Here is a 25,200-nt window from a genome sequence, read left to right as displayed (position 1 = left end):
TCCAAGTAGAACCCCTTCAAGCAGAACCTAGTATTGCAGTGCATCTGCCCAATGCATTGTTCATCAAATGTTTCTTTTATATTTAAGTACAAACATGTGCTTAATTCACCTCAAAGGATACCATAAAAATTCCCCAGCAGTGTCTAAAGCTCAAACCCAGTAAACAAGCACAAAAAGCAAACACCCCTTCCTTTCAATTAAAAATCACATAGTTTTGAAGACTTCACTCAGTTATTGCATAATTGTGGTTTTTTCAGTATTTTGTATTTCTCCTTGAGAAATGAGTACCTGTGCAGGTAGCCTCATTGTACCATGAGTGCCTGTGCAGGTAGCCTCCTGCTACCACCTCCTCATTTGGCATCAGAAGGAATGTGCACTGGTGCTGAAGTGCCTGGTCTGCCTGCCTGGATGGTACAGCAGGTACTCAGCCACTGAGACAGCCAGAATGCACAGCAGTCACAAGCACAAGGACAAAGAAACAAACGGCTGAGGAAAGGAAAAGTTTCACAGAGGACTAAGGGAGACTAGAGGCAATGTTTCTTTTTCTCCCTTCCCATCTGGTCCCCTCCCTCCCTCTGCACATCCGCAGAATTGTCAGCAGTGACAGCAGTCCCTATATCCCGCACCCTAGATCGTTTTCACATAGGAAAAAGCCCACTGCCACACTTCTCCCAAAAATCTGATGAAGTGAGCTCTATTTTTTTTCTCATCCCTTGTTTTTGATTTCCTCACTGCTTCATATTCAGCTTTTTCCCTTGGCTCAGCCTGTGCTTGACGTGGTGATCATGGTGTCTTGCAGAGAGTCGAAAGGTCATGCCAGGCAGTTCCCATGTTCTAGCACCTTCAGTTTGATGCCTGCACATTTCATGGCTGCCAGCACGCAATGACTGACTGTCCTCCTCCTTCCTGTCGACTCCATTTGGATGCAATGAGGGCGGCTGTCTTCTTTGGGGCACTGGTAAGGTATTAGGCAGGAGCACTGGGTCTGTGTCTCTGGGAATGAATGTGTGGAAATTTAGCAAAAACTGTGATGACTAAAATCAAATTTTATAGTTTGATGACATTTCAAAGTCCAACAGGGAAAAACATCATTGGATGTTTGTGGTATATTAGTCACAAAAAGCCTGTAGTGCATACACTAGATGGTAGGATATTAAGAATAATCAGCTTTAAATAGCAGTTTTTGCAGTAATGGCCCATACAGAACAGAATTGATCTAACTATTTTTATCCACTGGCTTTCCCTTACCTTTCTTCCAAACAAAAAGATATTAAGTTGACTTTCTGTTCCCAATTATTCTTGAACACAGTCTTGCTATGAAATGGAGTCTTAAGGTCCATATTGTGTCAGCTCCTATTTCATTAAAGCTCCCTTTATGAATGCTAAGCTACTTGCTGCTGGCCTGTGGTAAAGCTCAGTCCTGGCAGTTATTTCATTACCCATTTCTGATCTAATCAGGTTCTGACTCTTTATATTCTTTCCCAGAAATTCCCTAGGCAGGAAACTAAGTTTCTGCCTTCACTTTCTTAAAACATGAGAAATGTGTCCTTTCCTCCATTTAGCTGTTTTCATGGCACTGCAGTATCTTCTGCCTCTGTGTTGATACCTACTACTCACTCTCAGGAAAACCAGAACTTTCATTTCCTAAACATTTGTGCATATTCGTGCAAAGTAGACTTCTGTGGAGATGGTGAGGAGTCCAATTCAAATCTCTTGAGTGTTACAATGAACACTAATTTTATTTAATGTATTTTTCTCCCCTCTTATTTTTTTTTTTTTTTGTACAGGGCTTCTCTGTAGGCTTTTGAGAGAAAAATACTGAAGTGCTGGCACAGGATCTAGCCTTAAGACACTGGCACAGTGGGAGCACAGCTAGTCTTCTTACACGGCCTGGAATAAATAAGCCCAATGTTTTCTTAAAATTATAACCACTTTCCCAGGAGCAAAAGGTGCTTAGAGGCTCCACCAGAGCATGTCTCCCAGCAGACACACCTGGTCATGCCCTCTGCTCAAGCACCGCATGGAACAACATCTCATGCAGTAATTTTACAGCCTCCTGCTTCAAATCCTATGCTGCAGAAATCTTGCATCTTTAAAACAGGGTTTTAGAATTGCTGCACACTGCTGTTGCTTTATTTGTCGTTAAGGAGACTGGTGTGATAAGGATCATGGTTGTCTCTGGAAGTAAGTGCAGGAGTGAGGGTGTTTGCCACTCAGCCTTTTCCTAGCAAACGCTTGATGCACAGAGCCAGCCAGCACCTCAGACGTTTACAGGAAAACCTACTGCTCTTATCGTCTGGTTACACAGTAAATAGCCAAATTGCACAACAGTGTTTATAAAATAATCCTCTTAGGGATTTGACCTGCTTAGCTAGTTCATTAAAACTCTTAAGCAGTGTTTTCACATATGGGTATTTGCAAATTTTATCATTAAAATCCCATTAAGTCTGGTGGCCCCAGTCTTGCTTTTGAAGTAGTATCATGATCTAATTTCACAATTTAATTATATGCTATAGAGGGTGTGGTCCAAATTAATTCCTGAAGAACAAACTAGTGGTTAGTGTCTAGGGAATGGGTGATAATATTACCAACTACATTCTTGTGATTAAAGGTTCAAATGTTAATTCTCCTGGAAAAGTTCCCTTAATATACAAATTCCTCTTGTGCCTTTCTCACGGGAGGTAACAATGATAGAGTAGTTGTCGGTAAAGGGAAAAGACACATATTTAAGTGTAACACTTGCTAAGAGGGACTCAGGACTTACTGCATTTCCACATTCCTTGTGCCCAAAGGGACCACAATGTCTATAAATACCATTCTTGGAGCAGTGAAAGAGTCAGCACATTTCACTTTTAGATCCAAAGGGCTGGATAAATCTCACCATTCAGAAGTCATACCTGGACAATCCTCCCAGTCATAGCAGATGTCATAGCCACAGGGCACTTTCTTCGAGCTATTTGTAGAGAGCTTTGCCCTTTCAATAGCCCAGTCTAGGTTGGAGTCACCATGACAAGGGCCAGCATGCATGAAATGAAATGACTGCTCTCCAAGGCACATTTCAGCTGAATACTGACAGCTGGGCTTGGTTACATTCTGTTCAGAAACAGCATGTAGCACACAGATCTCTTCTGAGTAGTAGCTGCCCAAAGGAAGTAAAGAAAAATTATTTTAGCAGTCTGTGGAACAAGTCCGTGGTTCCAAGTTCTCCACCAGCATCAGATGAAACACAGCAAAGCCATGGCCAGGCCGGATACTGGTCTAAAGACCTAAGGCTGTCCCAGCTGCAGGACTTGGACCTGACACAAGTACTGTGAGATGAGGAAGCTGTGGTCCCATCCAACAGATAGGAGGTAAAGGACATGTGCCTGTACAAGAAAAAGGAGACACTGTTACCTCCACAAGGATGTGAAATTTCTGCAGGCTCTGGTGTGGCTTTTCTGAGTTAATGCGCTCCTGCAAGTCTGCCTCTAATGCACAGTAGTTTCTTTCTTTCCTGCTCTTGGTTACTGAGTGAATTCATTCCTAGAAAGTGCATGCACTTCCAAGCAACATAATTTTGTGGAGCTTAGTCTCTTCCCAAAGAGAGAATCATAAAATCATAGAATGGCTTGGGTTGGAAGGGACCTTAGAGGTCATCTAGTTCCATCCTTGCATGCTCTTTGTGCAAGATGATGACAGTGAAAATATAGAAATTGGAGAAATGAAGAAAAGAAAAGAAAGAGTTGGGAACTGCAGTAGCAGATGGTAATGTAGATTGAAAGGGTGGGTTATGGTATGTTGTTTCCTTAATGTAATTAGGTACATTAAGTATGCATTAGGAACAGCATTGCCAGTAGGTCATGGGACATGATCCTGCCCCTCTACTGAGACCTGGTGAGGGCACATCAGGAGCGCTGTGTCCAGTTCTGGGCCACTCAGTTTCAGAGAGACATGGAGCTCCTGGACCAGGTTCAGAGGAGGGCAACAAAGATGATTAAGGTACAGGAGCATCTCTCTTATGAGGAAAGGCTCTCTTATGAGGGAGCTGAACCTATTCAGCCTCAAGAAGAGACAATTTTGAGGGGATCTCATCAATGTCTATCAGTATCTAAAGGGAGGCCCCAAGAGGATTCATCCAGGCTCTTCTCGGTGGTGCCCAGCAATAGGACAAGAGGCAATGGGCAGAAACTGATGCACAGGAAATTCCATCTGAATATGAGAAAGAATTTTTTACTGTGCAGGTAATTGTGCACTGGAATGGGTTACCCTGAGAGGTTGTGGAGTTTCCTTCACTGGAGATATTCAAGAATCATCTGGATGCAATCCTGTGCCTTATGCTCTGGGATGGCCCTGCTTGAGCAGGGAGGTTGGACTGGATGACCCACTGTGGTCCCTTCCAACCTGACCTGTTCTGTGACTCTGTGATTGTTCGTTTATTTCATAGGCTATAAATGGGGTTGTAATTTGCATACAGAGGAATAGCTAGCTAGTATCTGAACAGAGAGCTGTCTTGATTTGCAGTTATCTTTTGCTGCTCTTCCTGTTCTGTGTCATAACGCCCTCTTGGTCTATCATTACAGAAACTTCGACTTTTCTTCTGAATGTGCTTAACTTACCCACAGTCTTCTTCTGGAGACATACAAACACACTGAGATCCAACCTGCTTTTGTCCTAGATTGCAAACACCTCTAATTTTAGATTGTACATCTGAAACAAAAGAGTGAGAATTATTGTAACTAGTAAAAATGAACAGAAACATCTTACACTCCTGCCTTAAAAGCTAAAATGGATTTATTTCTATTCATCCCACATTTATCTCTTCAGAAGCTCCCATGGTTGGGATGCTATGTATTTCCATCAGTTTTTTTCCAAAAATCACTGGAAAATCCTATTCAAGAAGAGAAGCTGAAGTGTCAATAGATTGCATTTTCCTACTTTGCTTTCATAAAACCTTCTTATTACAGTGTGGTTTGATTTGGTTTTTAAGAAAACAGTTGCAGTGTCTCAATTTCATTATTAAAGTTTACAGCATATTGCACCCAAAAATTATAAATTTGATGCAGGAGTTTGGGGATGAAATTATATGTCACCATAGAAGGCACAAAGTAAAACAGCCACTCTGTGTCTTAAACCCCTCCTAGTTCCAGCTAGTTAAAATAAACAGTGCTGTTCATACCAGCAATATAGAAACAGTGAAGTATCTGCAGGCATACTGACCTTTCTTACATGTAATAGACCTTGAAATAGGAGGTATCCAGGACAGATCTTTCCCACAGGTATACTTTGTGTGACCACTGACTATAAACCCAGCTTGGCAGCTCAGCTTCATGGTGTCACCGATATTGTACTGTTGCTTAAATGGGGAAATTGTGACACTGTCAGATATTGGTGGCCTGAGGCATACTGAGGCTGTAATAAACAATAAAAATAACATAGTTCTTGTTGTGTTTATGGTGTGTGGAATATTTACAGCAAGTCATAATGTTTTATCTGAAGAGCCATATAAAGACATTCAGTAACACTGAACATTTGATTGACATTCAAAACCAATAAAAAATTAACACAATTAAGTCTAGAAATATTCAGTGCATTGCCATAGCCTTTAAAATATTTTTAAAGTAATAACTAAATAATTACAATAATGTTTCTAATGTATGCCAATGTGAGTAATTTAATTTTGCACTTTAAAAATAGTAGGAATGGCATTAACAACACATTTTAATTTTTCTTTTGTAAATTAAACTAAATGAATGACAATAGAAAGCTCCTAAGTATATTCAAGTAACTTTTTTTTATGTTAAAATGAACACTAAGTCAATGAAATCACACCAAGTTCTAGAAAACTACTGAAATCTCTCCTGCTAGCAAACACAGGCCAATTCTGATCTCTAAATCTTAACTGCACTATAAATACTTCAAGGCATTGATTTATGGTGGAGATTCTCAAGGCAGCCTGGGAGGTCATGGTTAAAGACACATCATCCATTTAATATAAAAAATAGTAGACAGATTTCTATACAAATAGTTTCTTCATCATAATTGTATCAACCTAAAGATATCTGGAGTCTGAAAACAAAGGTTAGTCCTTTTGTAAAAGGTATTTAAAACTAGACAAGAGAAGGACCTCGTAGCATCCATCTGAGAGTTCTCTAATGCACTGGATATTACAATATCCTTACAAAGAGCATAATAGTAACACTTCTGAATTGAAAGAGGAGCGATGTAGTGACTCAGTATATTTTTGCCATCTCTACATGAAATACCCTCTTAAAATGCAATCTTTTCAGATGTCATTACAGATTCTTTTGTTAAAACCTGTATTAAAATATTTTTCACATCTTTTTCTTTCACTTCTATTTTGTTACTGGGCTAAATTAGTTTCCTTTCTTACGTTGGCATTCAACATGTTGCTGTGTCCAGGTTTGATCTGGCAGACACCAAAGGTATTGATAGCCAGTGAGGCTATAACCACTCACACAGGCAATTTCAACTTCTTCCCCCACAGCATACTGGTTCTTTTCATTCTACAAATAAAAAAAAAAAAAAAAAGAAAAAAAAAAAGAAATCAAAAAGTCCCTCAAAAATCTATGGTAATGAGACTGGAAATTGTCAAAGGAAACAGTGGCAAAACACTGATAAGATGTAATGAATTCATGCTTTTCCTACCCTAGAATAGGAGTCATCCACTCACCAATATAATGATAAATTTGTCCAGTTGCACTAACTGATGTCATGATTACAAAACAAGAATTCAAGGACCACTTGAAATGGGTTTTACCCTGACTTTTCTTCGGTTGCTGATGTACTGTGGTGGATTAGAGTCCCACAGAACATCATGTACATAGCAACACACTCACAAGCATAGTAGCTAGCTTGGATATCAGGCAAAGAAGATGTAAAATTTCCCATGTCTGCAACTATACACTTTGCTTCTGTATAGCTTTTCATGCTCACCCTGATAAAGCCGTATTCTGGTGGGTCTGGTCTGGAACATCCAGACTCAGGTTCACCGGTCAAGACATTCTCTTCTCTTCTGGCTTCATCATCATTTATACAAGGAGCACCTCTGAAAAGGGAAAATTTGCTGTAAGGATGTATCTGAAGCATTGGTGTCACCAAATAACAATGACAAAATGTCAGGAATGTTCGTCAGGAGAGCTGCAAGTGTGTCCTGTCCCCCCTCCCCGACAGTGAGAAAACTTTATTCTGTCAAATGAAAGACTGTAGACAAAAAACTGCAGGTGTTGATAGGAGGAAGAATGTGAGAGCAATAAAAAAGTACTAAATACATCTATCAACATAATTAAATACATATTTTTATAGAGTAAGAAAAAGAGTCAAAGACCGGCATAACAGGAAGTCTCAAAGCAGTCCCTGTAATTCTGTTGCCACCAGGCAGTGGTTAAAGGAGGCTGGTCTCTGTCAGCATGGAGCTGTAGAGCCCACAGGGTCTAACTGAGATGAATTACAAAGAACCGTGGAACCCAGTGCTTGTAATCCTCTCCTGTTCTCTCTGGAATCTCCTCTGCAGCCACTACAGCAGGGATAGTGAAAATCTTGCTTCAGCTCTTGGTCCCAGCAGAAAGACTGAAGCCTTGCACTTGAAAATGAAAAAACTTGAGCCAGTTTGGGGCTAGAATTTGAAGTTGAAACTATGCAAAACCAGTAAATCAGGCATACTTAAAGTGGGAATATGAAAAGCTTGGTAGCTTCATTGGAATTCTGAGACTGTGTTCAGATATAAATTGCTAAGAGAAGAGGATGTGATAGTAAAAAAATGGAAATTGTGAACTCTCATGAACTAAAGCAGATGATTTTGGACGAAAAGCTGTGCAAAGCAGTATACAAGAACTACAGGCATACTTCAGTATGCAATTCATCAGCAATTTTCTAGGAATAAACAATTAATAAAACCAAATTTGCATCAAGTTGCAGAGATTTTCAGACTTTTCCCTCTCCACAACAAGAGTTCAGAGAGTAGTGTTGTCTGCTATTTCTCCTTGATAGTCACAGAGCTACTCTGGAGAGCTTCTTAGTTGTCCCATGGCTATGGAGTTCTTTTGATCTACTATTTTCTTACCTGTCTGTGAACACAGAGACATAACAGTCCTCCACTTCTTCCCTCTCTCCTTCACACGGCTTCCCACCGTTCATTGGGGAGGGGTTGTTACATTCTCGCGTCCTTTTTGTTTTGAAGGAAGCATCGCATGAAGTCCACTCAGACCAGCAACCCCATCTGCCATCTACAGCAACTGCAAGAAACAAAAGAAACACCATCTTTTGGCAGATCTGTACGATACACAATATTTCTTTTAAGGCTACATATGAGAGGGATGATGGTAAATTCATAAGAGCCTTTTTCAAAGGATTTAAAGTTGTTACAGTTAAGAGAGTAGATTGTATCTAAAGTGCCAAGTTTTCCAAAAGATGACCACCCAAATTCCAAACTGCTTCCTGAAAACCTAAAATATATCTACCTTTCTAGTTTTGATTGCAAGTAACATCCAAACCCAGCAGTAGCTTATTTTTTATTTTTATTGCACATACAGGTGTATGAGTTTTCATGATGCTGACAACATTCTGAGATAGGTCAGTATTTAATGAGTTTTTAAATAAATATGAGCTCTAACACCATGTTTAAATCCCAAATCTACGTCTCATGCCAGTTAAATTAAAACACTACTACTACTGACTTCTCTTAACCCCTGGCATATGTTATCTGTACACACCCTTTCTTTACAGCACGCAATATACTTTCTACACCCATTTCTAACTGTGTATCTTCAGCTGTTTATTTCTTTCAAAATATTTCTTTATCGGGATCAGATAATGAGACCTGTAGCTACATAAGTGACTTTCTATTCTGTCCACTTTTGGTCCTGGAATATAAACATATGTTTCCCATGGGTATGGCACTAGTGCCAATTTCATTCAGAAATGATTTTGCATTAAACTGTTCTTTAAATTCTCCAGAAGGATGATTATGTTCCCTCTCCTTATGACAACTGTGTTTTCCTTCTATACTATAATCAATAGTTTTTATCTTCATTAGCCATTTGGTCTTAAGCATAATACACTATAGGGAAAACTAAGGAATGGTTTCTTAATTTTTGCATGAATAATCTTTGATCTCAACTTCACTCTTATCACTGAACAACTCATTCATTATTATCTTAATCATGTACGTAAGGAATCTTTTGTCTTATGATATCTTTTGAGATGTGCTTATTCAGTTTGATTCTTTTATCTTTAATCCTACCTTTATTCCTATACTTTGTGGACATTGGTATGTGGTAAGAAGTACTATGGATTTAGTAAGGGAAGGTTATGTCAAATTAATCACTGACAAATGGACACCAGCAGGACCATGTTTACATTATGACACTGTCACCCCAAATACCTGATTTGTAGCCTGGAGCTCGTGTCTCGCAGTTTTTGCCGTAAGTGCCAGCCTGGCACAGGCAAAGGCACTCTGTCCCAGAGAGCACAGGCCTGGCATTGTTTGGGCATGGGGCACACTGGCAAGGGTCAAACCTGCCCGCGTATTCCCTCAGGGCTTTCCTCAGGTTGCGGCGTTTGGTCACAGCACACGGCACGTTCCTCACCAGATCCACAATGGGCGACACCTGGTAGACAAGTTCAGTAAGCAGCTACCTTAACATGGCAGGGTCCTTCTGGGTGTAGCAAAAGGATTTTAAAGGCACTAGAGCCTACATATGAAGCTATATCACACAGGAGTTGGATATGTTGAAAGTTATGGATAATTTAAAGGAGCGTGACAGTGCTATACATCTATATTATCCCATTCATACTGCTTTTATTTCCCCAATTTAGGGCTCTGTGAGCCAGGGGAAAATCAACCAAGTGGGATGTGGCTGAGGTCACCTGGTCTGTTCAGCCTGGAGGAGACTGAGCAGAGACCTCATTGCAGTGACAACTTCCTCATGAGGGGAAGGGGGGGAAGACACTGATCTCTTCTTTGTTGTGAGCAGTGACAGAACCCAAGGGAATGGCCTGAAATTGAGTCAGGAGAGGTTTAGGTTGGATAATAGAAAAAGGTGTTTCACCCAGAGGGTGGTTGGGCAATGGAACAGGCTCCCCAGGGAAGTAGTCCCAGCACCAAGCCTGACAGAGTTCAAGAAGCATTTGAGGTAGATGGTGTGACTCTTAGGGATGGTCCCGTGCATGACTCGATGATCCCTCTGGATGCCTTCCAACTCAGCGTATTATTATGTCTCAAAATTGAGGACGCTATAGATGATATGGGGTTTACTTACACCCAGAGTCTGCCATGTCAGACTTCCCTACACTGCTTTCAGGAGCACAGCAGATGCAGCGGGAGAAACCTCACTGCATGCTGCATTCAGGCAGTTTTTGCTTTTTGCCTCAAATGCTTTGCTGCTGAGGGGCTGCTGTGCCAGCCAGGGAGGGAGACAGCTCAGTGCACTCACAGCAGCAGTGGTATACTGGGTTGAATGAGCAGGACAGAGACAAGGGGGATTGCTGGTTTTTTTCAGTTCACCTATTTGACATACTCTGCAACATATGCCATGCAAGAGAATGATTACAGGGGAAAAAAGCATTTCCAGCATCATGCACTGTTTTCCTGCAGAGTAACTAACCCCTGCCCATGCCACCCTGCTGGTGCCAGAGCAATCAATTCATACTCCTCAGTCTTACTCCCACTGTCCACAGACCATGCAAACCTGGTGTGGCTTATAAACCCAAACAAGTAGTCCTAAAAAATATTTTGTATATTTATGTTAATCCTGTATGTTTGTGCATTCATATCACACACAGCATCATCTCTGTTTACATGAAAGAGCACCTGCAGAGCTCTCTGAAGAGCTGCTAACTCGTGAGTCTGTGCTTTCTCAGTGTTTTTCTTATTCTTCTCTTACCTCATAGTCAATCACCACAGGATTGTCCTTTGCTGATTCCAGCCAGTTTGTGAAGACTGTATGTCCTGGAAAAGCTCCCTTTTTCTCCCAGGCCAGAGCTGCTGCATACTCTGACCTGCCACCTTTTACTAGGGAGACTGACCGTTCTGATGACTCCAAAATGGAACCTGAAATGGGATTTAATCATAGTATTTTCAGACAATGGCCTCCAAAGACAGCGGATGTAACAACAGAGTTCTAAGAGAAAGTGTAAAAGGATATAAAAGAATACATGAAGATTTATTTTTTGAAACTACCCTTGGAAAAATGAAGTCTAAGCTCGGAAAAACAATCCCCACTAGGACACTATGACAGCAGCCTGCCATGAGATTCCACATGTGTTTGAGACATGAGCCATGGAGATATTCGGAACTGCATAAGACAGTCGTGGAAAATGCCTCCTCTAGAACACACTGCAAGGCAGGATATTTAGTCCTAGCTGTAAACACCTAAGTAACAGAAATTGATCGACTAATGAGGACAAAAATATGGTGGACAGGATGAAATCCCTATTCTTAGTGATGAAGAACATGACTCTTGCCATTCTTGTGGAAAATGCACCAGCTTTCTGCAGTTTCTGAGACACATTTCTGGCACTCCTATGCCTAGATGTCTGCTTGGCATAAGGAAGGTGGGAGGGGAAGGTCAGGTAGTGTGTTATTGTTGCCCAACTCTCTCAATGAGCCCTGTTCAACCCTTAAAGAAGATCAGGGGCTCAACTACGAACACCTATTTCTACTTGTGCTTATCTTCCAGTTTAGCATGCCTGGCCCTGGACCCAAGGCCATGGGGAATGTTTGTCAGATCCATGACTGATTGGAGAGCCAGTGCCACGGGATACCCAATGATGGTGTTCCAGAGCAGAGGAAGACTGCTCCTACACCATAATTTCATTTACAAGTAAGGTGATGATTTCAGTGCTTGCATCAGATGCAGACAATGGCTCCTCTGACAGTGGTGGAAGAGCATCCATAGCTCAACAAAGCTGGGAGGTCATCTGGAGCAGCTGAGAGGAATGGTATCTCTCAGGATAAGTAACAGGACATGGTCCTTGTTCTCATCATGGTCACCTTCATGTCTCACAGTCATCCTGTTTGTGGTGCATCTGGTACTGACTTTCTTTTTCTTCCGGAAGAACACACGCTTGGTGGTTTCTGTTCGGACACACTCTGTTGATTCATCACTTGACAGGCCTAGAAATAACACAGAGCAGCAGCTTCATCACCGTAACAAGATATATGGCAGACACCCTGCTCCCAGGTTCCTACATTGAGGTGACCCAGCAAGTTTCCCTGCTCCTCATCCACCACTGGAAACTTCACTTCTGCAGGCAACTGCTTCCCCAGGTACAAAGAGTGTTGGACTGATTTCCATTTCTGTGGTATTGCTTTTTCATTTTGACAGTCTGGCAGTCGTGAGAAAATTTTAGAGTAATTTCTAATCCATACCATAAACTTTATTAACTGTATCTCAAAAAGTACCACTTAGACCTCTGAGTCCCACACAACTCTATGCTGGAATATCTTTTTCTGGTGACCTGTGGCCTTGATCTGAATGTCTTAAGTGGCTTCCCTGAACACAGTGACATTTATCAAATAAAGAATCTCTTGAACTTTTCAAATTAAGACAGCATAGAGCAAAAATTTCTTCTTGCTCTGTATGTAGGTAGGGTGAGTAATTCCTATGTCTGTGAGACTCTAAAGAATTTCTTGCTGTTGAAGAATGTTGTGTAAGACCTAAAAGCAGTGATAAGAAAAACTGGTAAACAAATATTTTCTTGTTAAAGATTACTTACCTGAGTTCTGCAGTTCCTCAGAGCTGTACTGGTAAATAATGTCATAGGAACCACCCGTCTTCCCAGAGGTGTAGTAATGAGTGCCAAAGTCATCAAATATTCTGCTGTATAAAGCATAGTTGTACTCCAGGGGCAGGTGGTTAAGTGCTTTCAGAAAGACGTCTGAGAGATGCAGATCTGACTCTTTCATTGTGAAGTTTGCAACAGAAATTACTTTATGGACTCTAATAAAGTTGGAATTCTAGAAATAAGAAAAGGGCAATCTTAGCACCTTCAGAGGGAGTTAAGTGCAGAAAGTAGAGGAACCAAGAGTATATCCTGATATACGTTGCAAGAACTAAATAATCCTGTATATCATGATGCTTTAACCATGAACAAACTAGCTCTGGGTTTTCCAAGAGTTCTGTGAGGTTCTTGAAGGCTTCCTTACATTTTCAGAGTATATAGCCAATATTCCAATATTTGTATTCCAATAAAAAAATAGGACTCATCAGGCACCTACCAATCCAAAAGGATTCTTGCCATAAAAAAATGCACCAGCAGCTGATCAGACAACCATAAGTTTCAGAGGAAAAGCTTCACCTTATAATGATCTATGGGTTGTTTGCAACTAATCTGGAAGTGAGTATTTTGGATCCTAACTCACTGTTATAAAGCTCCACAATTTATCAATCTACTAAAACTAAAATGAAACTGTAGGGTTAAAGACTTTATTGAGTTCAGGTGTCAAGTTGTTAATGAGAGGTAAAAAGAGAATGTTCAAACACTGGGAACATGGAATCATAGGATATCCTGAGCTGGAAGGGACATCTCTTACATGTAGGGAAAAATATATGCTTTTGAAAGAGCTTGTTGTGTTTTTTCAACGCTAGAGGCTGTTTATGTGGGAGTTGAACTAAACAGAAAGGAAAGGAATAGCAAATACTGAAAAAAGGGATTTCTAAAGTGAAAAAGGAAGCTAATAGCCCAAGGCCAAAGCAAAGCGATCAAGAGAAAAAGGAGGGGCAGGAAACAAGAGCAAATGACCAAAGAGCAGATAGGAAAGATTCATTATAAAGCACTTTATACAATTACTTATTTATACATGGCTTCTTCTGTTGGGTTATGATGCTCTTCTCCACTACACTTTCTGAATTTTCAGCAGTGCCAGCTAACATTTCAGTTATGACGCAAAATTCCAGGTCATTTTTCTAAATCCTTAGTTGGTTTTATCACGCACTTGCATGCAAGCTGGGCAATCCCAGGCATGAGTACAGACTGGGAGAAGAACCCATCGAGAGCAGCCCTGGCAAGAAGGACTTGGGGGTGCTGGTGCATGAAAGGCTGGACATGAGCTGGGAATGTGCAGTCACAGCCCAGAAAGCCAAATGTGTTCTGAGCTGCATCCAAAGCAGTGTGGCCAGAAAGTCAAGAGTGGTGATTCTGCCCCTCTACTCTGCCCTTGTGTGACCCCACCTGCAGTTCTGCATTCAGGTCTGAGGTCTTTAGCACAGGAAAGGCATGGACCTGTTGGAGTGGGTCCAGAGAAGAGCCAGAAAAAGGATTAGAAGGCTGGAGCACTTCTCCTATGAGCACAGAATGAAAGAGTTGGGGTTATTCAGTTTGGAAGCCTTCAGGGAGACCTCACTGCGAGCTTTTGGTGCTCAAGGGAGGTTTATAAAAAAGATGGGGACAGACCTTTTAGTAGGGCCTGCAGTGGTAGGACAAGGGGTAATGGTTTCAAGAGGGTAGATTCAGACTAGATATAAAGATGAAATTTTTTAGGATAAGGATGACACTTTGGTTTAGATTGCCTTGAGAGATGGTGGATGCCCCATCCCTGGAAACATCCAAGGCCAGGTTGGACGGGGCTCTTATCAGCTTGGTCTAGTTGAAGGCGTCCCTGCTGACTGCAGGGTGGTTGGACTAGATGCCCTTTAAAGATGTCTTGCAACCCAAACTATTCTATCATTTTATGATTCTGTGATTAAAGGACCAGAAATCAGGAAGACATACTGGAGGACCAGACAACTTAGCTAAAGAAAGTTTCTGGTAAACAAACATAAACTTAAAAAACATCAGGTTTTCATATTTCTTCCATGTCAATATGGAAAAAGGCATAAGTGGCTAGGGCCTTCTAAAGACCCTGGAATATTCAGGTGAAACTTTTATGTACACAGTTTAACATATAGGTCTGAATGTGACCTCATAAAGCCCAGGTAAGTTCCACCTCCTTTTAAGTTCTCAGTATAAACTCCTATTTGCACTATTTAGGAAAGTATTAAAAATTCTTTTTTATGTCTCTCAAACATACATAAGTACATATCTATCTACACACACCCGTTAATAAAATTTATACAAATATTACTTATTTATTTACATACACACACGTGCATACACACACACACACATACAGATAAAAATGAGGCTTACTGTATGATACAACAGAGCACATGAGGAAGACTCAAAACTCCTGCTATGGATCCACTAAGAAGAGATTTTAACTTGTGTTGTCTTTAGCCAACACCAGATGAAATTATTGGTAGGTTTATGTTATTTTATAGAATCATGGAATGGTTTGGGTTGGAAGGGACCTTAAAGATCACTAGTTCCTCCGCCCTCCCCCCCCTCCATTCTAGTTGCATTAGAACTTCTGGGTTTCAACAGTCCTTAGATTTGTTCAGTCCTGTGGCCTTTCCCATAGTCCATCATTTATTGCTGTTAAACTATAAAAGTATATAATTTTATACTCCATAGTATTCACTTACATTAGAAGTGCAGAACCTTCAGGAAAAATGTTTTCTGTTGAGATAAACTTTTCTGTGGATGTGTTATTTCTGAAATTATCTTTATGAGCGATTGTGTCTTGGCAAACACAAGACTCCAATATGCAAGTTAGTTACCAGATAAAGAACTTATGTAGATTAATGCTTAATACATGCATATGTATAACATTAATGAGTGAAGTTCCTTTAATTTTAGAGTTGTCTGCTACTGTTAGGTATTGTGCCCTCTTAATCTATAATTAGGATAGGAAAAGGAGTGGCTTACTCAATCTGATAATGTCAAATCTATGCTTTTTTAAGATGGAATAAGCCTATGATTTCTGTACTAAACCCAGAAAACCATATTGCATTATAGAAGGTATGTTGCGACCAAGAACATCTTGTAGTATCAGAAGAGGAATTTTTTAATGTATAATTCTAGTGGGCCAATGCCTTGATAAGGAAAGTAGCCTTTGGTAGCTCAGTTCTGAAATGACCGGACAGAAATTAATTGAAAGAGAGAAACTAAAGACAAGATTTAATTACCTTTTCATATGAGGCTTTAATAGCTTTCTTGAAGGAGGAAGATGATGTAACTTGAACCCGTGTCTTTTTTGAGAATAAAAGTGGTATACCAGAAGATCTTCGAGCACCATGACTGGATGAACTACTTCGAGAAACGCTATCACCCAGGGGAGTTAAATCCTTGTAGAAGTCTGATGTGACATCATCCTCTTCATCTACTACCTGGAGATTCAGTAAAGCAAAATACATTTGCCCAAATAATAGTCTGAAGCAGAAACCCATTAAGAAATGAATTCTCGATTTCTTTTTGTTTTTCTATTAATGGCAAAAACATGTCTGATTATATGAGACTCAGAAGTAAGCTATGAAACTGTTCTGAAAATAAAAGATGAGGCTGAGAAAGGCTAATAGGCAAGATGAACACAAGAAGCAGACATTCTAATAGGCATTTGTATAACAACAACAACAACAAAACATGTAACACTTTCTTGTAAAATTCCCCATCCCCATGCCCCAAAGTTTAGGAATAATTTCCGACAAGTGTTTCAACATACTTTTGAAAGAATTTCAGACATTCATGTTATGTCCACACTGTGACTACTTTCCAGCCCTGTGGCTTCTAGCTTGATGTTTTCTGACCTTTCTTCTTAATTCCCAGCTAGAAGAATGAACAGGTTTCCAGAGGAGAGTCTTAGAGTATATTTGGAGTGTTTCACCCATACTACATGATGGTCTAAGTGCAGGTGACAAGGAACTGTGAGCAAACCTGCCTAATCAAGTTGGTAAACCTTAGTGGGGGTCTTGGGCAAAGCACCAAGACAACTTTAGCATCAGATTAGAAATTACTTATTTTCCAAAATTCAGGCATATCCCTATGGAATTTTGAAAGATGTGATTTTTTTTCCCCTCCTCTAGACTTGTTTAATGAATAGGGCTCCTAAGGACCTTTGGAGGTGAGGTGGTCCATTCTCCCAATACACTTCTGTTTTACAAGTCATACACTTTTGCATGAAAATACACCAGAGTTCCAAGAAGAAGGTCTGCTCCTTCTATAAGGACACTTGTATACCAAAAGCTGCTCTAAATGTTAGAAGATATAGATGCATTCTCAAAGGTGAGATTCACAAACCCTTAATAGTCCTGCAAATTGACATAAGTAACTTAACGAACCTCACAGCTATAAAGAGACCTGGGCAAACCAAGGATTGGTTTTCCCCTCTGAATATTTCTGCCCACAGTAATTTTTCTCCATTATTGACAAAGTCTACATGTCATGGCCAATTTAACTGCAGTTTCCATTGAGCATAGTTAGGTATCCTTTTTTCAGTTTCTCCTGTTAAAGTAATTCTAACACCACACAATTGTGACAAAACCCAGCAGTTCAGTTTTCATTCATTAGTTGAGCTTTTTTCCTCGACCTGCACTCTCTCCTCAGTGCAAAATACCTATTGCCTTCAGACAGGGCCTGCCCATACGTATACAGCCAGATGTTGTGCCCCAAACATATTATTCAAAGTATTTTCTAAATATCAATGTGTAACAAAAAATGACAAATCAGTAGTTCCCAGATTTTTTATGATATACAAACCAGGTTCATTTTGCCCTTGACCTGTCCTGCAAGCCTCCTCTCCAGACTGTGTATGTTTTGTCCTCCTGTCTCCCAAACTTGGTGTCTGCCTTCTTTCTTTGCTGCTCTGTGAAAGGGCTCGGCAGGGAACAGGTGGGACTGAGGGGTTGAAATGGCTCAGGGAGGAACTCTGTCCCAAGGCTGACAGGAAGGAAGCTGGAGTTAGGAGCTGCAGCCTTTTGTACTTCAAGGATACAATAGTGTTGGTAGAATAAGCTCTGAACTTGAACAAGCCTCTGGCTAGATGATGTCCTTGGTACTAAGTCAGAACAAAGACGCATCCACAGCCACAGGGAAGCAGGAGAAGCTCAAATCAATCATGTTGACTCTGATATATGATTCAGTGAGCCACAAAACATATCCCACTTCCACACATCAACTGAGGCATGTTCAAGCCTCACCAGGTTGAGAAACCTTGTCCTAAAACACAGTACTACCTAAGACTTGAGCACATAATTTGGATTGGGGTTACAGCAAGGACTTTTCAGCTAGGAGCCGCTGCTTGAGAGTACCTGAAAGTTGACAGCCTCCAGATTCGCTGGGACACGATACGATTTCCTCGTCTCATTGTGCTTCACTGTTGTGCATTGTCCTCCATTGAATGAGTTGCCAAGGACTTCCCCTCGGCTCTCTCCTGCCAGAATGTGAAACCTAACAAAAAATTATTTCCAGAGATTAAACAACCCCAGAAGGACATATGGACTTGAAACTCTTCATGATATGTAGATATATTGAAGCTTTTGTAGGAGTATAAGCATCAGGGTTGTGTTACTGCATTGAAAGAAACTCCTCTACAAGAAGTCATTCACATTGAATTCACCTGAAAAACGCAGTAGCATCAATGCAGTTTCCTACCTCCAGCACTATCTCACCCTACTGATAATCCCAATGTCAGCATGAGACAGTAAGTCTTAAACAGAGAAAGACCTAAAAACGGTCTGGGAAAAAGAACAAGCAGTTGTTGATTTCTACCATAAATGATATTACTGGAGCACACTGAGATGAAAATTCAATTAAAAATGCAAGACTCTGTGGGACAGGCATCCCATATTTAGAGTTTATAATGCTTAAATTAGTAGCCTGGAAGGGGTTGGTGTCATGTGAAATATAACACAGACAAACAACAGCTTTAGAGGAACATCCTCAAAATTTCTGAAGCACTTGGCACGGTGCATGGGCAAGTATTTCCAAGAGCTGGAAGTTTCCCATACATGATATTTTGGCTGCTATGAGAGAGGACAGGTTGCTCAGAGGCAGTGCTCCCTGACAGGTCTTCATCTACTACACCAGCAGTGCCAGAGCAACACTGGAAAATGCAGCGGGCAAGTCCTAGTCTGATGGTTTTACTGTATTTTTATAATTTCTTGATAATTTTAATTTGAGAGATTACATGTTTGAATGAACACTCTCACATGCTACCTGGGAATTATCTTCTTTATGTAAATTAGTGAGATAACAATCTTAAGTTTATGAAAAAATAAACAAACTTGGCTCACCCACTGCCCATTAACTGCACACCGGGGATGCTCTCATACTTTCGGTTACATACAGTCTTTTTCCTTCCACAGTTTCTTTCATCGGAGTTGTCCCCACAGTCATTTTCTCCATTACATTCAAGGGTTTTTGAAATACAGCGACCTGCACCAGAGAAACAGCAACAGCAAGGATTCATCATGTCTGAATGCAGAAAAGGGCAGTCTTGTCTTTTCCTGCAGTAAAAGTGTGAACTTGCCGTAGATGTCAGCAGTGAGGCAGTATAATGCCTGGATTATTCCAATTTAGAAATGGTTGTTTCAATTCTGCCAGTTTTGCCTTGTTTTGAAGCCCGCAAAGGCTTAATTTTAAGTTTGGCAAAAGAATGTGTGGATAAAGTTTCTTTGGGGCTAATCAGGTGTATTTAAATTGAAGCAAACAAGAAATTGCCACAAGCCTAATAAAAATAGTGAGAATCTGTGTTCAGAGAAACTCTATAGGTATGTTTGTACACAAAAAATTTGTGCAAAGAAAACTGCACAACTTCTACCAAGCCATACAAAATCCTTACACAGGCTTTTCTCCCCGGTCTCTCTTCCCTGGAATTTATGCACGGAATGTGCAAGATCTGGATCATTTGGATCTTTTTTGTCTCAGTAATCTTTTGACTAGTAATGCAGTTAAACAATGAAGATTATCATTACCACTTTCACACTGAAATTTATTCTTGCAGTCAACTTCCACTATGTTGCAAAGCTTAGTTGGGAAGCATGGGCGGGAATCCACCAGCGGCTCGGTACAGGCCTGACCCCCAAACTGGGATGGTCGCAGGAGTGTCCGGGTACGAAACTGCAAGGCAGAAGAAATAACCCAGGGTTGTTCGTGTGAGCAGGTTTTGTAGCTCCAGGCAGAGCCACACGCCTCAGTGCTGCTGAAAATCAGTCAAAACCAGAGCCCTGAAGGAAATAATCAGTTATTCTTGTCCTTATATTTTACCATTCTAGGTTAGGCAGGCAGGGAATTGGCATCCAAGAGCATCAATAGCCCTGATGGAGCATACATGATTAAACAGTAGATAACCTGGTCTTCAGCAAAAGGAATCAAAAGTTCAGTCTCTGTATCTTCAGTTTTAAATGTACAGGAGGAAAGTGTGTGTGAACAAGCTTAAAGAGATTTTTCCTGTCCTTTACCATCTCTATTGAAATAGAAATAGTCTGAACAGTGCCATGTATCCCCTAACCAGCTGACTTGGTTCCCACATGTGGGCCCCCTTGTCCAAAGAGCACTGGATGACTGGGGAGGACAAAAATTATTTTCCTGAAAATTTCTGTTACTAAAAAAGATCTGGAAGCAAAATCTGCAGCTCACTGGGTTTTCTTTTCCCAAGTCAGTACCCTCCATGCAGAACAATAAAGCTGAAGGATTCTAGACAAAGCACTTCAGATATGTTTTCCACTCCACTTCAGGGGACTTCTGGTGAGACCTGTCTGCATGTGACTGAACAGTTCCATCTGTAAGAATTCTTTCCACTGGAAAAGCACGGACCCTTGCAGACTTCTGTCACTTCCCTCCCTGGAGACAAAAAATGGAGGAAGATTCTAGAACCAGTAACCAAGTGACTATAATGGGAGAGTGTGGGGAACAACACCAGAAGGCTTTCAGGCCTCAGAGGATGCTTCTTTGTACTCCATGTCAGATCCATAACACTGACTATATTATTTGTGTGAGCTCCCATTTCTTCATCCCTCTCCCTCAGTGGGAATTTGCTTGCACTAGTCTTCAGTCTTACCTTGTAAATCACATCCTCCATTCTGTTGGTTGTTAAGGATCACAAGCAATGATCTTTATTAGTTTGGAGGGGTAAATGGATTATAGTCCAAAAAAGCACCTTTTGCTTGAAGAAGCATATATGTTGCATCAATACTTAAAATTAGTAAAAATTAATGCTTTTATATATGGATGCAAGGTAAGACCCTCAGACTTTTAAGGGAATATTGAAATCAGTTCAATTGAGAAAAATGCTCCCTTCCAGCTCTTGAAACTTCCTGTCTCCCAGTCTCTCACTGTTTCTCCTGCTCTGCCCTCACACTGTCCATCTCAGTTGTAAGACAGGAAGTTGTGGGTGGCTCACATCTCACATCTAGAACAGCTTTCTCACTCTGTATGGGCATCAGAAAGTAATATATGTATGTAAGATACACTTATAATGTCTGACAGGTGTTTCAGGATTGATTTTCAAGAATTGATTTCTGAAGCTGTGGAGTACATTCAGAGAGCTGCAGGCTGTGTCTGCACAGGACCTCAGAGCTGCTATCATGGTCAGACCCACCCACCCAACCTCAGACCCACCAGACATATAACTACCCCAAACAATCTGTACTCCACTCCCCTCTACCTTCTACAACCTTAGATTTGACAGGGCTTGCTTGGTTTCTATAGGTCAAATTCACTTGAACATGACTTTTCACTTCTTCCCTCTCTACTGTCTCACCTCTAAGTCTACCATCAGTCAACAGACAAAATTCCAAGAGGAAAAAACACTCTCTAGGACTTTGTCCCACAGAGACTAAACCTGGGGGTTTTTTTGTGTATGCTGTGAAGGTTGGGGGAATGGTGCTCTGTATTTCTTAACAGCAACCTCAAACTGATCCTGACTATAAGTGTAAGATACAGCCTGAGCATTTCTAGCCAGTGGGGCTTAGGATTTGTTGGCTAACAGTTTTCAACAGATGATTCAATTCTATTTTTCTTGCTTTAGAACATACAGAATGATATGGTTAAGCTGAGATGCCATGACTTGCTCCTGCTTAAACAGACATGCAAACTTTACAGCTTAGTTTATTCATTATGTGAAAAACTCACCTTTAATTATGGCAGTGGAAACTTTGAAGCAAGTTCTCACAAATGGATTTACTCTACTCAATCGCCCCTTTCTGATTTGGTCTGCTTATTTTAACTTGTTCCCTTCATCTTCTATTGTATAATTCATAACCAATTTCTGTTCTTAACTTAAACTGCCATTTTACTGATCAATTGTCATAAAGTTGGAAAAAGGAGATCTCTTAAGCATAATTTCTTGCATTTAATGCATATAATACATTTTCTACCTACTTGTTTTTTAATGCATGGGTCACATTCTGACCAAGGGCCAAAGCCTCCAAGCTGACAGTTGATAGGACATGTTTGCTGGTTACATGCACGAGATTCCTGCTTTTTGCACAGCTGGTCACAGAAGTTTTGGCTATAATATTCATCCATTCTTATTTGCCTAAAAAAAAAATTTAACAAGTTATCCTAGGAAAGAATAGACAGATTGTAGGTGTTCTTTAACTGTGGGTGAACTGACAAAGTTATTTGAGCCCAGCTAAAAATGTTGAGACATAATATGCAGTTGCAGAATGTTGATTACAAGAAAAATCCAAATATATCTGAAGTTTAAAGAGCAATTCTTTTTGATTCATGTCACTTCAGACATCCCAGAGGACAGGTGCAGACAGAGCCAGGAGGAAAAGAGGGGATTTATCACAAGTTTAGATTATACCACAGAGCTGCATCCAATCTGATGCTGCTGAATATTTTTTTGACTTTAACTGTTGTCATAAAACTAATGGTGCAGGGAGGAAGTTTCTGTAGGCTTGCCATGCAGGAGGTCACCCCTCTCATGGCAGTGTTCTGTGCTGGACAGAGCTCCCACCACAGGGGAGCCGTGCATGCTTGAAGGGGCTGAATTCAAGGACCTGGCTGTACTCACTACGTATATTTGCAGATACAGGTTTGTTTGGAAGCACTGTACCATAGAATCATGGAATGGCCTGGGTTGGAAAGGGTCTTAAAGATAATCTAGTTCCAATCCCCCCACCACAGGCAGTAATGTTCTACATACATAATTTTGTAATTTTAAAGTCTTGCAATTAAAAGATGATTATTTATCTGGTAAACACTTGAACATGACATTTTTTCTCAGCATACTGTGGAAGGCAGAGCTTCAGACACAGGTCCCCCTTCCCAGAACTGGTATTTTCACAGAGAATAAACAGAAACATAGAAGTACTGAGATAGCTTGGCCCTACCTGTGCCTGGTCTGTGTGCCATAATTGCAGGTTTGTGAACAGGCAGACCACGGCCCCCATGGGTAATGTTCACAGTAGCACCCCTGGCTGCTCCCAATCATCAGGCTCAGCAGGACCAGGTGCATTAGCAGAGTCTTGTCCATGGTGAAGGTGTCCATCTACAGCACATGGACAGGCAACAAACACTCAAAAAGCCATCACAGTCATACCAGTATCCTTACAGAGATGTCTTTTCCAATATGCATATAAATCTGCTTCACAACACAAAGGCACTAAAGAGTGCATGTAGAAAGGGGCAATCACACATTTAGCAGTAATTCAGTTCATAACTTTGAGAACCAGAAGTCACAATGGTTTTTTTGGCCACTTATTTATCAGGAGTACTAACCATGATTGTGCATGGTTTCTGTTTTAGAAGTTGCTCATAAATTATTTTGAATGTGACAAATAAAGACCTGCTATTGTTCTTCACTGCTTAGAAGTATTCTCCAAAATATTTTCTAGATATAAAAACTTGAAAGAACTCTTCCTATAAAGCATGTAAAACAACAATCAAAATCATAAGAGTAAGTAGCCCCATCTATTAGCCTGTAACCAATTCATTTTCACATACCTTTAAGCCCCCTTCATATAAGTGTTTTAGTGCAGTGAATCCTCTCTTCTCAAAGTTTTGATTAGCCTGTTGAAACTGCAAACCATCAATATTCAAAGCTCATCTGAATTTTCTACCTGCAGTAGAAACAGAACATCTAGCCTGTTTCTCACTTTATTTGATGAGACAGAAGGTTATAGGCAGTCTTTAGGAAGTAATAACGCTTAGTAAACTTAAAAAAAAATTTTGCAGACAAAATATTTATCCCCTCTTGTCATGAGATTGAATTAACACTAAATTTGATAGGTTGTTACAGTAGAACATTATAATTTTGGTTTACCTCAAAAAAACCCAAAACCCGATAGGAAGTTTCAAAACCAAGCTATTTATTTTAAAACAATACTCAAAAATATTTAATTTTGAAAAGTTTGAAATTAATTTTGAAATTGTTTTCTATTTTAGGTTTTTGGGCACATATGCTATTACGATTTTGACACCTTCCTGAGAAAAAACGACATTTCATCGAGTCAAAACATTGCTTCTTCCCTTAGTAAAGAAAGGCAGTAAGTCTTCACACGGCTGCCATAGTGAGAAGCACTTTTTACACAAAAAACTCACCAATTAACAGTATAATTAAATCCAAAATATGGTAAAACTGAAGACAAAGAAAGGCGCAGCCCTACCAGAGGACCAAGAAGAGAACAGATATAACCTTTGTTTCCCTTACCTGATTTCTGGCTTCTTGCACCAACAATGCCAGCTTAGAAAAGAGATGAAGTCCTATAGAACAATTGCTTTCTTCATTCCTTCACTGTGCTGCATGTAGAAAAACACTGTTTATCCCCATCAGTGAGCAAAACATCAACCAGCACATCACAAGTGTATTGACAGTCATAAAAATACATGAGAAAGGTAATTCAAAATCTTAAAGAAAAAGCAAAACAAAACCCACTGAAGACTTCTCCATATGCCTTGTAACCTGTGTGCATTGAAGCCAACAAAAAAACCCCAAACAACCCCTACATTATTGACTTACCATAAGACAGTCAGCTGCAAAGTCAGCCTACTTTGCAGACTGGTGCGACCTTGGTGTGGTTTGCTGTAGTCTTTGAAATGAAAGGCTGGAGAGTTTGTTTGATTTGGTTATTATTTAATGAAAGCAGATCGATCTGGTGGCAGGAATGGTCAGAAAAAAACAGCCTCTCCACCTGCACCCCTGGAGGTATGTTCTAAAGGATTGTGGAAGAACAGCTCTTCGTACAAATGCAGCTGCCCAACATGAGCTGAGGAATCAAAACACATTTGCATTAGGTCATAGTGGCTCAGTGAACTTTAGGTCTCCTTGTGCTGCCTGATAAAGCTGCACAACCCTTCTGCTCTCAGTTTGAAGGCAAGAGAGTGAGAATTTGATAAAAAAGCTCATGCTCACAATTCATTACTGCTTTCACCAGGAAA

General features: G+C 40.4%; 1 protein-coding gene across 2 annotated transcripts; it reads right to left on the bottom strand.

The window, feature by feature from the left end:
- Window positions 1-704: 704 nt before the first annotated feature.
- Window positions 705-25,200, bottom strand: C6 (complement C6). Of its 2 annotated transcripts, none has more exons than XM_032676312.1 (19): window positions 24,782-25,200; window positions 24,473-24,578; window positions 23,154-23,311; window positions 22,195-22,351; window positions 19,788-19,932; window positions 19,107-19,248; window positions 18,123-18,261; window positions 16,005-16,205; window positions 12,715-12,955; window positions 11,990-12,112; window positions 10,881-11,047; window positions 9,380-9,605; window positions 8,060-8,231; window positions 6,934-7,045; window positions 6,371-6,503; window positions 5,197-5,388; window positions 4,596-4,686; window positions 2,898-3,139; window positions 705-993 (listed from the first exon to the last, which is right to left on the bottom strand). In XM_032676312.1, exons 3-19 carry the CDS (start codon window positions 23,309-23,311, stop codon window positions 812-814), a joined length of 2,823 nt encoding a protein of 940 aa, XP_032532203.1. In that variant the 5' UTR covers window positions 24,473-24,578; window positions 24,782-25,200; the 3' UTR covers window positions 705-811. The 2 variants fall into 2 exon arrangements, with proteins under 2 accessions (XP_032532203.1, XP_032532201.1); XM_032676310.1 differs by having other exon boundaries at window positions 24,473-24,561.

This window comes from Chiroxiphia lanceolata, chromosome Z (assembly GCF_009829145.1).
Source record: "Chiroxiphia lanceolata isolate bChiLan1 chromosome Z, bChiLan1.pri, whole genome shotgun sequence".
Taxonomy (NCBI): Eukaryota; Metazoa; Chordata; class Aves; order Passeriformes; family Pipridae; genus Chiroxiphia; species Chiroxiphia lanceolata.
The sequence above is the reverse complement of the archived record's forward strand: the minus strand, read 5'-3'. Positions and strand labels throughout refer to the sequence as shown.

Coding starts and splice junctions, on each gene's coding strand:
- C6 (XM_032676312.1), bottom strand. CDS start 23,311: ATGGACACCTTCACCATGGACAAGACTCTGCTAATGCACCTGGTCCTG. Junction 16,206..18,122: donor TGGAGGCTGTCAACTTTCAG/GTACTCTCAAGC, acceptor CTGAATCTCCAG/GTAGTAGATGAAGAGGATGA. Junction 9,606..10,880: donor CTGTGGTGATTGACTATGAG/GTAAGAGAAGAA, acceptor CTTGTCTACCAG/GTGTCGCCCATTGTGGATCT.